At 44.5% G+C, this 17,210-nt stretch overlaps 1 protein-coding gene across 1 annotated transcript in view; it reads right to left on the bottom strand.

Annotated features, from left to right (window-relative positions):
- Positions 1-17,210, bottom strand: part of COL22A1 (collagen type XXII alpha 1 chain) — a 263,941-nt gene that overhangs the window by 105,213 nt on the left and 141,518 nt on the right. Inside the window, exons 16-21 of the mRNA XM_074984490.1 lie at positions 12,598-12,651; positions 9,406-9,459; positions 5,311-5,346; positions 3,790-3,819; positions 2,427-2,480; positions 1,379-1,432 (exon numbers count right to left, since the gene is read on the bottom strand). Of these exons, the coding sequence (XP_074840591.1) occupies positions 1,379-1,432; positions 2,427-2,480; positions 3,790-3,819; positions 5,311-5,346; positions 9,406-9,459; positions 12,598-12,651 (282 nt within the window). The remainder of the gene's footprint in view (positions 1-1,378; positions 1,433-2,426; positions 2,481-3,789; positions 3,820-5,310; positions 5,347-9,405; positions 9,460-12,597; positions 12,652-17,210) is intronic.

Raw genomic sequence — 17,210 nt, 5'->3', positions numbered from 1 at the left:
ACAAACGCATATTGTTATTTCCAGCACACTATGATGTGCCAGAAAGCCACCTTTCTGCAGTCACACCTGCACTGCCTTTGCTCTACTTCCCAACCAGGCTTAGTAAGAAAAATACATAGCTACAGTTGTTTTGATTTTAGGATGACTTCAGGTTCCTCCATCTTTCTCCACCTGATGGACTGAACAGTGCCTTTGAGGACAGCAGAGAGCTGATCTCCTTGGGGAAAGTGATCATTCTGAAAATGGCTTAGAACGCCAGCACCCAGAGGATGTATGACCACTGCCTTGCCCCTTCCTGGGATATTTTCATTTCCATGTTGGTCCACTTCCCATGCTAATGCAGAAAGAGTGTGCAATTCCAACAGCCCTAGCTCGTGGTAACTCTCTAAAAATCAGAGCGGGTTTATCAGTGTGAATAATTATTGGTTTGCTCTCGATCACTGATGACCTGACTGTTCAGTCCTTACTCTCGCTGAGTACTTGCACTGAGTCTAAAGGGACTAGAGGAGAGAGTTATTAGCTGGGGGAAGGGGGTGGGGCGACAGGGCCAGGTGAGGAGGGGATGGCTCAGTGCTGCTGGTAGGGCTGGGGACAGCCAAACTTTAGTGCTGCCCAGAGCATACCACACCACCCTCCTCCCCAGCTCTCTGGAGCAGGAGCCCTGGTGGTGATTTAAAAAGCTTGGAGCTCCAGCTGCTGCCTCTCCTGCAGTAGCAGCAGTCAGCTGCTGCAGGCCCTTTAGAATTGCCGGTCCCCTGGTAACTGCCTCCTTTGCCCTGCTGCTGGCTGCAGGGCTGGTTATTAGCTCTTGGCATGAGTGAGAGCAGAAGAATCAGACACAGAACAAAGTGGGTGCTTGAGAGAAGGATGCCTGCATGAGAACAAAGCAATATCAATTAGCTTTTTGCAACGTAGGTCTCTGGCAATCTGAAAATAAAGGTTGTCATGTGCAACAGCCAACAAAGGGCAAGTCTGTTTTATGGCAAGATTCCTTTTTTCTCCAGCTCTGTGTCTCAGACCTTGCCTATTACAAGGTAGCAATCTTGTACTCTTTAGCTAGACCAATGCAGATTAATTGGGACGCCCATTGCAGGGGAAGTTTTACTGGCACAGAGGAGCCTTTTACTTTTAGCTGTATAGCCATTGGGGAATCTACTATACCAATGTGAGGCACCTTTATACAGGTATAACTGCATCCATACTCGGGACTTTATGATTTAACTTTTCCTATTGTGATAGCAAAATTACACTCTTAATTCAAATAGCTAAATCAGTACAAAATCCCGGTAAACTGGGTCAGATGCCCCAGCCCTGGTAAAACAAAGCAGCCACCCAACAGAGCTACTTTTACAGTAGGGAAGTAAAAACACCAACTCACCCTTTGACCTTGTAAACCAGGAACTCCAGCCTTGCCTTCCAGACCAGCTGGACCCTTTTAAAGAGAAAGTATTTACAGAGAATGTACTATGTAAGATAAAGTTCTGGCAATTGCAGGTAATTTCAATAATTTCTGAGCCATTGAGGTGGACCATGGGTATCCAGATGCCTTTTCTCCAAAAGCATGTTATCTTGTGAATGCTTAACAGGCTAGAACAGCACAGAGAAGGTGAGTCAATCTGCTGATTAAATAAAGGGAGCCCATAACCATACTGAGTTATATATTTTAAATCGGATTTGCGTTGCTGACTTAGTGATACATTTTTCTAATGTCAACCACTTGCCAAAGCCTGAGGCAATAGTCACTGCATGACAGAACCATTTACAGCTTCAGGAGTGGGAACAAACAGACTGTATGAAAATGAATGAGCAATGAGTATATGACAAGTGCTGGTTTTCAGAACTGGATCATAAGATATAGCTAAGGAAGAGACTATAATTAAGCCCTATGGAGAGAATTTTTCATAAGAAAATATACGAAATTGACTTCCATCCTCATCCGTCAACTATATATATATATATATATATATATATATTTATCTTTTGTAATGTTCTCAGGCTGGAGATTTTTGTGGCAATTTCACTCTCCTCTGTAGCAATCATAATCTGAGATTCATGATGTTCTTGTCTAGGATGTAACAGAAGGTCCCTGTTTGTGAACTATATTGAGAGGTGCTAAGTGCCAACAGCTCCTGGGGAAATCAATAGGTGTTGAGGACAGTCAGACCCTTACAAGATGAGGCTGCAGGGATGAAGCTCACCCCTTGCAGAGGACCAGTCAAGGGCTATGCCTCACCTTCAGGGATTAAGTAGCATGTGGCTGTGAGCAGGTCCTCCACAAAGGGTGAATTCCTCTTGCCTATGTGGAGACACAAAGTCACATGCACTACTTAAGGCCTGAGTAGCAAATAGGGATTTGGGTGGGTCTCCAGTGCTAGAGTGAATTTCAGCCTATATGAACAAATAGTGCAGTAAAAGAAATGACTCACCATTTCCCCTGGAGCTCCAGGTGGGCCTTGTGGGCCTCGTGGACCTGGGGGCCCCTACAAAAATAAATAAAAAAATCCACTATCACTGTACACAGAACTGATTTCCTCTTTGAGATAATGGATTCAACAACAACTGCTGATGCATTTGCCAGGTCTCTTTTAAGAGCCCTTCTCTAGGTGTGTGGTGTGAAATTCACCCAGAGCACAAAGGCCATATGCACCATTTAAGCCTCCCTTCATCCCTTACATGAGATGAAATGCAGATGCCCTATGTCCCAATTCTCCCCTGTGCAGAAGGCCACCACAAAGATTATGCACCACGATTTCCACTTGACTCCTATACTGAAGGTCAGCAGGGGCAACAGCTACCATGGGCCCCCAGGCAAGGTGGAAGTGGGGCCTGGCTCCTTGGCCTGGAAGGAGCAGGGCCTAGGACATTCAGCCCTCAGTGCCACCCAGACTGCAGCAGTGGGCCCATTCCCCATGGCAATTCAAAGGGGCCGCAGGGGGATGTAACTGCCCATTTTGCCCTACCACACACAATCGGCTGGCCTGCTGAAAGTGCAAATGGTCCATAAGTGGTTCATGTTGCTCATTCACAGAGGGAATTACTGACCCTTTGCCCAGGGTGACTTTTTCTCTTAGGCCCCCCAGTTCATTAAGGAACCAATGCAAAGCTCAGTTAGTATTTCCCTCACTTCTGGGGTTGGTTCCACCCCCGGTATCAGTCAGGGCTGCTCTAACATGTGCCGAGCTCCCCAAGGCACCTATGTTGTTGTGACATTTATGGAACACCTACACCACAGGATTATCCTGAGTTCCCAGAGCATCCCATTCAAGGATGCCCTTGGGGGAGAGTCGGTTTTTTCAGAGTCAGCCCCCACAGGGTTTGTGTGGCCCCTTAGCACTAACGCAGTCAGGCATATGGCCCTAAAAGCATCAAATATATATTTAAGAACAAACTGCAATAAGGGACACAAACAAACAGCTTCCTGTCATTGTCTGTGTCCGCACTCAGTGACACTATCAAGATAAAAATCAAACTGTGTTTAAAATGCCTCTTCGCAGCTTTCATTGTATTAAAAGCAGAAATAAGTCGGACAGAGTGCCTCCTTGCTGTTTGCCCCATTTTTGTTCTCTGTTACACATACCCAGCCAGCTTCACTTTGTGGTTCTCAGGCATTGGCAAATAAGAGTTTTGTCACAAAAATATTTCTAGTCACATTAGACTCCGCAACATGCTTTGAATACAAAAACTGACCTGGGCATTTGAGTTACCTGACATCGTCCCTTCAATTGTTAAGAAAAATTACCATTATTACTTCTTATATTTAATACGAGAGAGATATTGAACAGCTCTTACTTGCTCTCCTTTCAGACCTTCTGTCTGTACCTGAAATGAAGATGCCAGAGATGTAACATGGAGCACACTGGAGGGAGATATATCTAGGAAGCTTCAGGCACACAGTAGCTCTCTATATTGCACAGTAGTTTTCTATTTTTATTCCTAACCCTACTAACTGACCCTCCCCCATGATGGCTTCTAACCTTCATGGCTTACATTAACCATGTTTTAGCACATCCACTTTTCCCCATGCATTCTTGAACTATGCTGTGCTGTCTGTAGCAACAGTCCTGGCACTGACCATGCTCTCGGCTCTCTATGTTGTGGGTGGCATCTTTTTGTTGCTATACAATATCAAGAACAGTAATACTCATTGTGTGATCTTTATAACCTAAATTAAAAGTTCCTTGGATCTTATCTTACTTTCTGTCCATAAAGCACCGTAAGTGGTACTATACAAACGATGGACCACATTCAGGAATGATGTGTAAATTAGATTGCTGTATAAATTAAGTCCCAGTCCTGTAAATCCATTATCATGTGTTCATCTTGAGTGATAGAATTGGAAAGAACTTCGTGAGGCCAAGTCCAGTCCTCTGAATTCCTAGCAGGGCCAAGCACCTTCTTGACCATCTATCACAGGGGTTTGTCTAATTTGCTCTTACAAATCTCTGGTGATGAAGAGTCCACAATCTCCCTAGGCAATTTAATCTAGTGCTTAAGTATCCTGATAATTGGGAAGATTTTTCCTAATATCCACTGTAAACCTCCCTTTCTCCAATTTAATCCCATTGTTTCTTGTCCTACTTGAACAATCTGTTTCACACATACAACATGGCAAATGACTGCCTGGTAAGAAGTACTGCAGAAAGGGATCTAAGGATCATGGTGGACCACAGGCTGAATATGAGTCAGCCGTGTGACGTTGTTTCAAAAAAAAGCAGCCATCGTTCTGGGAGACATTAATAGCAAGACATGAGCAGTAATACTTCTGCTCTACTCTGCTGATTCGGACTCTGCTGGAGTACTGTGTCCAGTTCTGGGCACCACATTTCAGGAAAGGTCTGGAGAAATTGGAAAAGGTCCAGAGAAGAGCAGTAAAATGATTAAAGGGCTGGAAAACATGACCTATGAGGGAAGATTGAAATAACTGGATTTGTTTACTCTGGAAAAGAGAAAACTTAGCAGGGGACATAACTTTCAAGTACCTAAAAGGCTGTTACAAGAAAGAGGGAGAAAAAATATTCTTTCTTATATGCCCTTTGCATTTGTTATTGTTGAATTTCATCCTATTTACCTCAGACCTTTTCTCCAGTTTGTCCACATCATTTTGAATTTTCATCCTGTCCTCCAAGCAGTAGCAGGAAGTATTGCTTTCAGTACTCTTCACTGATTTAAGCTTCTTGTGCATTTGGAAACCTCATACAAAATCCAACACTTAGTTTACAAAATCCTCCCAGCCCAACCCTGCCTTCCTCCCTGTGGTGTTATTGTGCATTACAGTTTATATCCTGTGTTAATGCAAAAATAATTTCTTACTGCAGAGCCTGGCAATCCTGGAAGCCCCACTTCACCCTGTGTGGAAAGGAAAAGGACAGACAATCAATGACATAGAAATAAGCCTCCAAATTTCTTTTCAACAGCATTCTCTTGCCCTTAAGGTCTGTCTGCTTCATGATGCATCTATGCCCAGACTCCTTCTCAAACAGGAGATTTGTATATACAGTCCAACTCAGTTCAGTTTCCCTGGTTTGTACAGGTATCTTGAAGGGCCTGATTCGCCACTGTGAATTTACCATTCTAGTTTTACCCTAGGGATTTATGAACTGATTTCAATGCAGTTATACCAACATAAAACTGGAGTAATAGGCTGTGTCTACACTAGCCCCATACTTCGAAATGGCCACGCAAATGGCCATTTCAAAGTTTACTAATGAAGTGCTGAAATGCATATTCAGCGCTTCATTAGCATGCGGGCGGCTGGGGCGCTTCGAAATTGATGCGGCTCACCGCCGCGCGGCTTGTCTCGACGGGGCTTATTTTCGAAAGAACCCTGCCTACTTCGAAGTCCCCTTATTCCCATGAGCAGATGGGAATAAGGGGACTTCGAAGTAGGTGGGGTCCTTTCGAAAAGGAGCCCCGTCGGGACGAGCCACGTGGCGGCGAGCTGTGTCAATTTCGAAGCGCCACGGCCGCCCGCATGCTAATGAAGCGCTGAATATGCATTTCAGCGCTTCGTTAGTAAACTTCGAAATGGCCATTTGCGTGGCCATTTCGAAGTTTGGGGCTAGCGTAGGCATGGCCATAAAGTGGTAAACCTGCTCCATGAGTCCATTGGCCCTTACTGGTGGTGTTTATATGCCTGATGGAAAGAACCCAGCTTGACTATCACAGCCAGAGTCAGCAAGGCTAGAATTTGGCCAACACCTCTGTCTTTGATAGTTCTGCATATTTATGACAGTATAAGTGCAGGTCTTTGAATGACATCTCCTTTACAACCATCCAAGAAAAAGTTGATGCAAACATATCATGTAGGTTCTCTGCAGTGTCCTTATGTTCATCAATTGCTCCCTTCCCACACTGGTAGACTGATGAAGCCTTTCACACAATTTCTTCTTCAGAGGTACTCCACCCATTTTGTATATGTCTTTATGCAGATACCACAGTATTAGTGGGATTTTCCAAAGTCCCACAGGAGACAGATGCCCATCACCAATTCAGAATCAATGGGAGCAGAGCAACCATACACTTATAGGCTTTTGAAAAACTCACTATGTAACACTAGAATTATAGCAGAACCATAACGGGAAAGACAGTGATTTGATTCTGGTGTACGCATTCTCAGATACTCATCAGAATATCATGTAGCTGCACCAGAGAAACTGAAAGCAAAACCCTTTTCTTCTTTAATGCTGGAGGACTAGGGAAGAAACAACGAAAACTTGACAAAGTGAAAGGAGGGAGTCACAAGGCTTCCTGCGAAGTTTAATAACTAGTTTTAAAATGACAAGGTAAAACTTTCCACTAAAAGTATCTGAGAGCAGGGAAATATTACCAAGAAGGAATGGATGAGAAGCTCCCATTTGCTTGTCATTAAAAAAAAAAATTCTTCCAGTACATAGACTGATTCAGAAGCAACTTTCCCAGCAATTTGTCCTACTAACACAGTCTAAGTGTTTGGATGGCTCTTCCATGTCACCTCACTTCACTCAGCTCAATTTTCCCATTGTTTTCTTAGCTAAATTCTGGTCCATTCTAGTCTTTCTTGTCTCTTTTCCAAATGGATTAAAACCAGTGTTGAAGGAGCTAAAAGAGGCTTAATTCCCTGCTCATTCATGTCCGTTTTACATTGGTAACACTAAACCCAATCCCTGATGTAGGCCTGATTTATGCAAGTGTACCTAAGAGGAGCATCAGGTCCACAATACAAACATAGAAATGCAGGTTGAACCTCTTTAGTCTGGCACACTGTGCTCTGGCAACATTCATGGTCCAGTGTGATTGTAGTTAGCCAGATATCCACTTATCATGGGTGGGGCCAAGTTTCCTGTTGTCCCATAAAATTTGTTTACAGCCACCAGTCCAGGCTGTCAGGCTGTGTCTACACTAGAGAGTTTTTAAACAAACCTGGGATTTTGTCAACAAAACTCATGGAGCATCTACACAGTGTGTTCTGGCTACAGAAACTGATGACAAAAAAGTCATGTCGATGCTCCCGGGCACCCGTTTGTCGACAAGGCAGGTCGAAAGATTGATCTGCTTTTATGTGATAGATGTGATCTGTTGACAGAAGTTTTGTAGGAACATCTCTTCTCATAGTAACTTCTGTAGACAGATAGTTTAAGTGTAAACGTAGCCTCAGTTGTTCTGTGCTGTTAATAAGTCCTAATTTATCCCAACTGTCTTCTAAGAAGCCAGTAAGAGGCAGAAGTGTTGGTAATGCTGCTAGACAATATTGACTTCCTGTGGTTCAGCAAATTCCCTGGTGCAGCCACATTCAGGACCCAAGAGTGCAAGATGAAAGAAGTTCAACCCGTACATGCACTGCATTGTCTTGTTATCTGGGAAGTACACTTGCCCCTTCATCATATTCATGCGTTACCATTATTTTAACTCCCAGCTGATGGCATAATCACACTGGACTACATTTTTCATTCCTTGTACCTTGTGAAGTAATTTACATCTATGCAAAATGTGCTAACTGGTCTCATTTTACAGCCACACAGCACAAAAGTTAGTGACTCCAAAAGCATAAGGCTGTGCGGCACCTGGCTGGTTGGTGGGCCAGTGTCAGGAAGCTTGTATTGCTGTTATCTGTACCACAGAGCCACCATGGCTGAAAACCTGCGATCTCCAAGACTGAATTCAAAACCTCTCAAGAGCAATAATCTTCACTCTTAAGAAAGTGATACTGTTGGTGCCGCCACCGCCCCCCCCCCCCCCCCCGGTAAAGTCATATGTAACACTAGTGCAAGGAATGTGGGAGCTTAATGCCACTGTGCTTAGCAGGACATCTTCATCAACAGTCTGAATTTTCCTCTAGTGGAGCAACAGTGAAAAAGCAAAGGTAGTGATGCATTCATGTTTTTGAGCAACTTCCTATAAACTTATGTATCAAATGTCTTGTGGATGTCAAGAGAAAATATATTAAATTATTCGTTTTAACACAGGGAGGAATCTCAGGAAGGCAGGACAGAAATAATATGCATACAAGCTAATGGCAACACAATTTTCTGCAGCACTTGTCAAACTGGTTAGATGTTTGTTCCTGGCTAACTTGTCAACCACTATATTATCTCATAAAAAAAAAAAGCATTTGGCATCATTTCAGGAAGCAAAATTATGCAGGATGTGAATCAGAACAAAGGGCAGCATGCCCAAGGGAAACTGCATAGTGTGTATAAGGCATATGAACAATCATTCGCTATGAGGCTTTGGGAAACTTCCCCTAACATATCTCTAACAGATAGAGTTTCATTTTGGGACAAATTAACAAGTTCAGTAGCATTCATCAGTGCACCAAATCAAGTGTATTTACTGCTGAATGACTTCTACTGCGCAAACACAGAGCAGCCTGTAAGCTCTTCAGAGCAGAGACTGTGGCTTCCTGAGTGTGTGAACAGTGTCTTACACAGAATACAAATCATAATTTGTAATCACAGACAATGCCTCCTGTGAACCATGTTGCCCCATATATACACATCCCTTCACCACTCAAAATGTGCCCCCTGCAATTATCACATAACCCAGAGTTGGCTGATCTCAACATTTCCAGGAACTCTGAGGAACGCATACATAGGCTTGGTTCTGTTTTTGCTTTAGGATCAAATCCTGTGCCAACTGTGGTCAATGTGAATGTTGCTTTGCTTTCCACGAGAGCAGGCATTTACACCAAATTCTGAAGTAGAGTTAACTCTGTTTACTTCAGTGGAATTACTCAGGATCTATGCTAGTGAGAGAGCAAACTCAAGCCCCACAGCTCAAGCTATCAGTTCTCAGTGTCATTCAGTGACTTGGTAGATGCCTTTGAGACCAATGAGAATAACCAGTGGCCCTGTCATTTCTAGGTGTGTTTATTTGAAACTAAATGAGTTTGCCTTTCCAAATGCTCCTTGGGCACTTTCTCCAGCTTACCTTTTCTCCTTTGGGTCCGCTGGCACCTGGGGGACCTGTGCTACCTTTAATGCCCTGAAAAGAGATTAACAACACAGTATGATTTGCAGGGCAGGGGACACACAGAACCTTTAGCTGAGACCTTAGCACCAGAAGAATTGTGCCAGAGCTGTCTAGTGACTTAGTAAAGTCAACACAGAAAAGACTTGCAGGCACAGCTGCAGCTGGCCCAGGGTGGCTAACTTAGGCTTGTGCAGCTCATGCTGCAGAGGTCACAATTTGCAGGGTGAACAGTGAGGCTTAGGCTGGAGTTTGAGCTCTAAGACTTATGAGTGGAGCAGGTCTCAAAGCCTAGGCTCCAGCCTGGGCTTGAACATCTACCTTGTAACTTTGGGTCTTTCACCCGGAGCCTTGCAAACCTAAACTCATTCAGACTTGACTTCCCCAGCCTTCCAATGCATACCACAAAGGCGGCACCATGCCAGACCCAGATGCATGTTACCCTGAACAGGCAACAGGCTTCAGGAAGCGATTGGACACATGGAGACTGGTTTGCCTGCACTGCAGTTGTTTGTACTTCTGATTTTCAAGGCCCAGCTTTGTCAGTGAGCGGCTGACCTTGGGCATGTCCCTTCACCTCTGTCAGCCTCTCTTCTATTGCCAACCCTTTGTATGTCTTGTCTATGCATAGAATAAGCCGTGTGGGGCAGACATTGGCTCTTGCTATATGTACAGGGCCTTGCAAAGAGCAACACCAGATTTAGTGGGATCCTGTCAAGGGGTGTTCACTTTACATCTCACCGGAAGGGGTTAAGGTAGCTTGGAAGGGGCTATTAATCTAGTAGGCTGGACCTGAGGGAGGACCTGGGTTGGGAGTTTCAGCAGGACCTAGACCTGATAGGGCCGAAACACCGAGAAAGAGAAAAACAGGGAACTAGCACCGCGGTCTAGGAATAAGCAGCTTCTGGCTGCTAGAGAGAGGGTGCTTGTGCTGGAACTTGGAGAAGTGGGTGGGGAGCAGGTTCCCCTGCTTGCCACTGTCTGTGTGGGATGGCCTTGGATTAGAAGACACCTGGAAAGGCAGCTGGACAGCTAGTCTGGAGAGACTTTGCTACCCTGGAAATGGAAACCCTCCAACCACGTCACACAAAGCCTGTGTCTACACAACAGCCTAACCTTACAAATTGCATAGCTTATTTTGAGTAGATTTTGAAAGAGGATATTTTGGCATGTGGCACATTCGAAATGGTGCCACATGCTGAAATAAAGCACCGTATCGAGTTATCCCTGTACTCCTCCTGCGATGAGGTGTACAGGGGTGCCAGAACAGTGCACCCGTTATCTCAAAAACTGCTTCAAGACAACGGGCACATTTCTTAGATATGGGTACCCACTGTGTAGATGCAGCCAGAGAGAGCTGAGTCCCAGAGTCTGAGAGGGGTCAAAGCAAGAATGAAAAACAGCAGGAAGACATCAGATGCGATAGAGTGAATTCCCAGGAAAGCCCAGAAAAGATGCACTAGCAGTGAGTGTCCCTGTTACTGACCTACACACACTACTTTAGGACAAACAGTTCAAAACAATTAGTGCCTCTCTAATTAGCAGCAACTGGATGTTCTGTGACAAGTGAATGGGAGCCAAATTGTGAAATGTGGTTCTGTTTCTTTGAAAACCATAACCCCAGCAGTCTGGGCACCCTGCTATGTCCATTTCCAAATTATGGAGCTGTAGCGCTATTTCTGTCTGACCATGCTTAGCAGTTTTCCACATTTGTTGTATGTCCCTGCAAGCACTGTGACTTAATGCTCAGTTTGAAAAAAAACATGAACAAAGCATTCCATTCACATAACAGCCCCCATGTTACATCTCAAACTGCTCTAGATATAAGCAGGGTACTGAACTTTATCACAACAGGGAGACAGTGAAAGGACTCAGAGGAGTGCTATTGCATGACTAGACGCAAATCAGCACAGGGCACAGAGAGACTAGATGGCAAAACCAGAAGGAGATTTGATCACCATATTGATCCATTGCCCGTTCCCTTGTTGCATGTGAACCCCTTCCATCCAATCCCATTTGGCATTATTTCACACAATGGCTTTGCAAAGGAAGGAAGGAATACACAAGGTGTGAGGCAATGGCGAAAGAAACCTCCTGAGAGTTCGTTTTAATAAATGTAGACGGAGGAACAAGGGAACCAATCTTGCAGCCTGGTGAGTACAAAATTAGCCACATAACTCACACTTGAGTTCCTCCATTGATCCTGTCATTAATTCCTCAAGAGCACACATTCCCTTTGGTATCAGCTCTCTCACCTCCAGTGCAAATGAGCACAGCGTCTCTTCTGCAATCCCCTTTCAAAGGGGCACTAAAGAGCTGCTGACAGCTTTGACTCAAGGGCTAGGAAAATGCTTCAAACTGTAAGTATCGCCACAGAGCTGCCAGAGTACAAGGTGACATTAATGACTGCTTTCCTCAGAGGAAAAGAAGGGGCTGGAGGCTAGGGGTGGAGACACAGATTGGTTTGTGTGGACTAAGTCTATAACAGCTGGTCTTGAGGGATCATACTTTCACCTCTGGCCTTTGAATGTTTTAACGTTTGAAGGCTAAGGGAGTATGTCAATAGCATATTTTCCTTCATAACTGCATGACCATACACATGCATCCTTTTTACATAGTCATATGGCTGTTCTACTCCCAGCAGGGATGACAACCACCATGGTTTTGGGGATAAAGTGGGAGGGGCCTGGCTCCTCACTTCTAAAAGGGGTGGGGCTGAAGGCAGGAAGGGCGGGGCTTAGGGCAATCAGCCCTGGGTCCCCAGCAGTCCCTCAGCACCATGCATGGAACTGCAGCATAGCTCTCCGCAGCATTTCAAAGGGGACGGAAGGCAGTCAGAGCTTGGGGCCCCTTTGAAATGCCAGACCCGGGGCAACAGCTCCCTTTGTACCACCCGCATTTGCAGGCCTGTCTACCCACCACATTAGAAGCATAGTGATCCTTGGTTAACCTGAGATTGGTCAGGCCAGAACATGTCTGCTTAGCACAGGGCCCAGTCTGGTTAGAACCGGGTGCTCAAAAAGTCCTGTCCTCCTGCTCCTAGACTTGAAGTATATTGGGGGAAGACCTGTTTCAGCAGCTGCCCTCCCATGTACTGTGCATTAAACCCTGCTTTGGAGAACAGTCTCCTGCCTCCAAGTGTTCACTGCATACCTGTTTTCCCTCTGCACCTGGCTTCCCAGGGAACCCATCAAGGCCTCGTTCTCCCTAGGAAAAAGAAGAGAGAAGATGATAACTTGTATTTCAAGTTCTTTACAGCATTATTTTCCAAGAGACGTCCACATAACCCTCTGTGCACAGCTGAGAACATGAAAATTGATGTAACTCTGTTACTTTGAGAAACACCCCTCTTCTGAAAAGGAGCGCGGGAGGAATGTCTATAGCAAGCAGTTGAGTTTAGTGGCCACCAGAGAACCTAACATGTATTTACCATTTCTAATTTCTGTCATTCTTAGATTTCATACTTTTTTTTTTTTTTTTGGTAAACTGGAAGAAGCATCATGGCACAGTGTAGTGTGTACAGCTAGTAAGTCAGAACCCTTTCTCCTGTCTTCCAAGTGTTGTTACTAGGTCCTTCTTAATAGTTTGTCGTGCAACTCAACCCACTTCAGAATCAAATTTTGGTATTAGCTGTTTTTCGTGATTGTGCTTCTGGTCCTGCAATTCTTAATCAGTAGAAGTCCCTGCTGAGGAACATGGCAGAGATATGTGAGTAAGGACTAAGTAAGGTTTTCAGGGCTGAGCACAACTTGGGCAAAGGCAGCAGACAGATTCAGCAGGGTTCAAGTCCTGTCTCTCAGTGCCCACTATCCTTCGTCTTCTCTGGTTACATTTAAGCTGTTTGGAACTGGACTGTCTCTAAGTGCGAGTTCAGCACTTAGTAAAGTGGGACTCTTATGTAAGTACTACTATAACAGAACAGCAATTATTATGATTAATCATAACAGATTTTGTTCATAAACAAATTTCACCACTAGAGGGAGGGATTTGTAACAAAATATTATTTAGAGTTATACCTATAAGAAAAAAAAAGTTTTAGGAATCTTAGTTGTGATTTATACCTCATTATATAAATGTTTGGCTGAAGCAGTTATCGGTAAATCAGTACTTATAGCATTAGATTTACCTCCCTGATTTGCCAGGGAGGAAGGGTGTCTGTGTGAGACTGCTTTAGCATACCAAAAATGGATTTATAAATCAATTAAATTGATGGGGAAGGGTTATTTTTAGAACCTCTATAAGTCTTGTGTCAGAAATGCTGTTTCGTTCTAAGAAGCTGCGGCGCTGGCATTACACTACACTGCATATTATGTGACACCATCACCTGAGGGCGGGCCCTCCTAATCTTTACTATAATTATGAGCTTGCCTCAGTCTAGTTTTATACACACTCACCTGCCTGAATTAAACTCATTGAATTCTGCATTTTAGCTCTTTTAAGACACCACAATTTTACTAGGTTGCTGACCAACAGAGCACGGCACCCTCTCTAGCAGCTTTTCTGGTCTAACTGTGACATCAGCCTAGGAACTCATAAGCAGGATTCATTGCCAAGGTCAGTTTCTCTCACTCACTATCACTCAAAAAGGGAGCTCACTAAGTATAGGATGCTGCTCCTGGTTGAACATTTTCCAACTAAAATGACTTTTGTTTTTGTCATAAAATAGTTTTTCAACTGAAATGACAATGCTCACTGCTAATGAACTTCTTGTTGCTTTTGTGGATACAGACCGACACGGCTACCCCTTGGACACATGATGAAATACGTCATTTTCCAAAATGACAGACCTGGAGGGAAAACAGCTGATTTTTCTTTTTCTTTTTTTTTTTTTTCCAAATGCAAATCAAATCCGAGGGCAAAAACCATGTCTTCTGAATTTTCTTTTTTCAAAATTGTGGTGCTTCTCTCCCCACCTTCTGTCTCCCAACTCTTGAGCCATGTCTACACGTGCACGCTACTTCGAAGTAGCGGCACTAACTTCGAAATAGCGCCCATCACGGCTACACGCGCCGGGCGCTATTTCGAAGTTAACTTCCACGTTAGGCGGCGAGACGTCGAAGTCGCTAACCCCATGAGGGGATAGGAATAGCGCCCTACTTCGACGTTCAACGTTGAAGTAGGGACCGTGTAGTCATTGCGCGTCCCGCAACTTCGAAATAGCGGGGTCCGCCATGGCAGCCATCAGCTGAGGGGTTGAGAGATGCTCTCTCTCCAGCCCCTGCGGGGCTCTATGGTCACCGTGGGCAGCAACCCTTAGCCCAGGGCTTCTGGCTGCTGCTGTGGCAGCTGGGGATCCATGCTGCAGGCACAGGGTCTGCAACCAGTTGTCGGCTCTGTGGATCTTGTGTTGTTTAGTGCAACTGTGTCTGGGAGGGGCCCTTTAAGGGAGCGGCTTGCTGTTGAGTCCGCCCTGTGACCCTGTCTGCAGCTGTGCCTGGCAACCTTATTTCGATGTGTGCTACTTTGGCGTGTAGACGTTCCCTCGCAGCACCTATTTCGATGTGGTGCCGCGCAACGTCGAAGTTGAACATCGACGTTGCCAGCCCTGGAGGACGTGTAGACGTTACTCATCGAAGTTGCTACATCGAAATAAGCTATTTCGATGTTGGCTTCATGTGTAGACGTAGCCTTGAAGGTGGAAAACCATCAAGGGTGAGGAAGTGGGTGAATGCCAGTTGTCTGATACTTTGCTACTAATTTCCAATTTCAAACCCTGGGAGAGCAATAGCAAAGTATTGAAAGTACTACTTTTTGAGAGAGAATGTTATTTCCCTTTTATAGGTTAAAATATTTCCCTCCTTACTTTTCTATATTTTTCTCAGTTGGGAAATAGCAAACAATCTGGAAATATGGTGGTAAACACTCTCCCCCAGGGAAATGGCAATTTCTCAGTGGGAAACATTTGAAAGGTGAATTTCTAGATCAAAAGCTCCCAACTCATGTTTCTGGACAGATCTGTAAGACCTGTAACAATAATCTCAAATAAATGTTTTTCACTCCATACAGCTAAATGCAGTGTCTTGCATGGTGTCAAGTATCGGAGGGGTAGCCGTGTTAGTCTGGATCTGTAACAGCAGCGAAGGGTCCTGTGGCACCTTATAGACTAACAGAAAAGTTTTGAGCATGAGCTTTCGTGAGCACAGACTCACTTCATCAGATGCTGGTCATAAATGTTGTATTAATCTTGGATTTTGTGTATAAAGCAATCATTTATGAGATGGAATCAATGTTCTGGGAAAATCACCTCCAGATTTCTGACCAGGACTTTGGTTTACCATTACAAAAGACACTCGTCTTAGAGAATTCATCCCAGATTTTGCATGAGCCTGCTGTACGCTGGGACAGGACTTTGGGAGGTTAGTGAATGCTGTCTGGTGACTCTCCACAAGTTCTGACACGATCAATAATGGCTCAACATCATATACTGCACCATAAAATCTCAGTGCTTTGATTTAAGGTGCTCCAGTGCATAGTGGCATAAGAGCCTTCTGTAAGACTATGCCTTCTTCTGAAGCATCAGGATCGTGGTCTGATGGAGCAATATTCAATAAAGAAACGAATGCTCTTATTTAATATAACAAATCCTATATTCCTTATGCTGGGAGAAGCCAGTGGTCTTTATTAGTGCTTTAACAATGGTGCTGCAAGAGTCAAAAATTTAAACTCCAATTTCTCAGAAGCAATGAGCAGTTGCAGACTGAAAAGCAGAGAGGGAAAGATCTTTGGCTCCTAACACCCACGAATGTCACAGTGTTTTCAAGTGGTGGAAACTAAAACAAGGTGATAAATGCCCTGCGTGCAGTATCAATGCGCTGCAAGTACATAAATGTTATAGCAGAGATCTTGGATTTGACGTATAGGCCAGAAGAGAAGAGGGACACTTTAGTTGTGCCAATCCCTCAGAATGAAGCAAAACCCTATTTACTTGTTACTCAGTTTAATTCCTGTCTAGTTTTGTCAGTTCCCTGCCCCCTCACAACTCCATCTGTCTTCCCTCTCCCCCACAGTGATTTGGGAAAGATCCACATTACTCAAGAAAGCCAAACACCCCCACAGACCAGAGAAACTTGTCTTAGGAAAAAAGGCTGATGGAACGGCTAGACACAACCCACTGATCCATCTCCTCTGGTTGATCTCCTGGGGCGAAGGCATGAGGAGGATTAAATGATAATGGGCATCTGCCCAGTTGTAATGGAGAATGTAGAACTCATGAAAGGGAATAATGGCAACCTTGCAAGCAACAACCATCTGGATGATGGGAACAGAGCACTGCCCACAAGGGGAAGAGAGAGAAGGGAGAAGTAGGCTGGAGTGAGATACTAAGGACTAGAGCTGGGCCAAAAACTGATTTTTGTTTCTTTTGGTTCAGTGGTCAGTTTGAGGAGTTTATTTTTAAACTTTTTTGTGTAGTTGAATCTGGTTAAATGTCAAAATAAAACATTATTCCAAATGGAAAATCAGCATGTTTAATTTTTGTTTCACAAATGTACAAACTTTGGCGGGGGTAGGGGGGGTGTCCCTTCTTTTTATTTGATAAGTTCAACCTAAAATTCAAGGATGCCATTTTGGGAGGGCAGAGGGGGCAGCAGCCATGTGTACCAGAACATCACTGGCTCTTCTCCCCATTCCTCTGCCTATCAGGGTGGGAGCGGGAAATACACAGATTGCATGAATGGCTCCTCTGTCCTCCCTTACCTCTCACCCCTCAGCCTCCTGCTTGCCAGCCAGGAGCGAGAGGCATGCACACAAGCTATGTGCTTTTCCGT

This window comes from Carettochelys insculpta, chromosome 2 (genome assembly GCF_033958435.1).
Source record: "Carettochelys insculpta isolate YL-2023 chromosome 2, ASM3395843v1, whole genome shotgun sequence".
In the NCBI taxonomy this organism is placed as follows: Eukaryota; Metazoa; Chordata; order Testudines; family Carettochelyidae; genus Carettochelys; species Carettochelys insculpta.
This window is presented reverse-complemented; position numbering and strand designations above follow the sequence as displayed.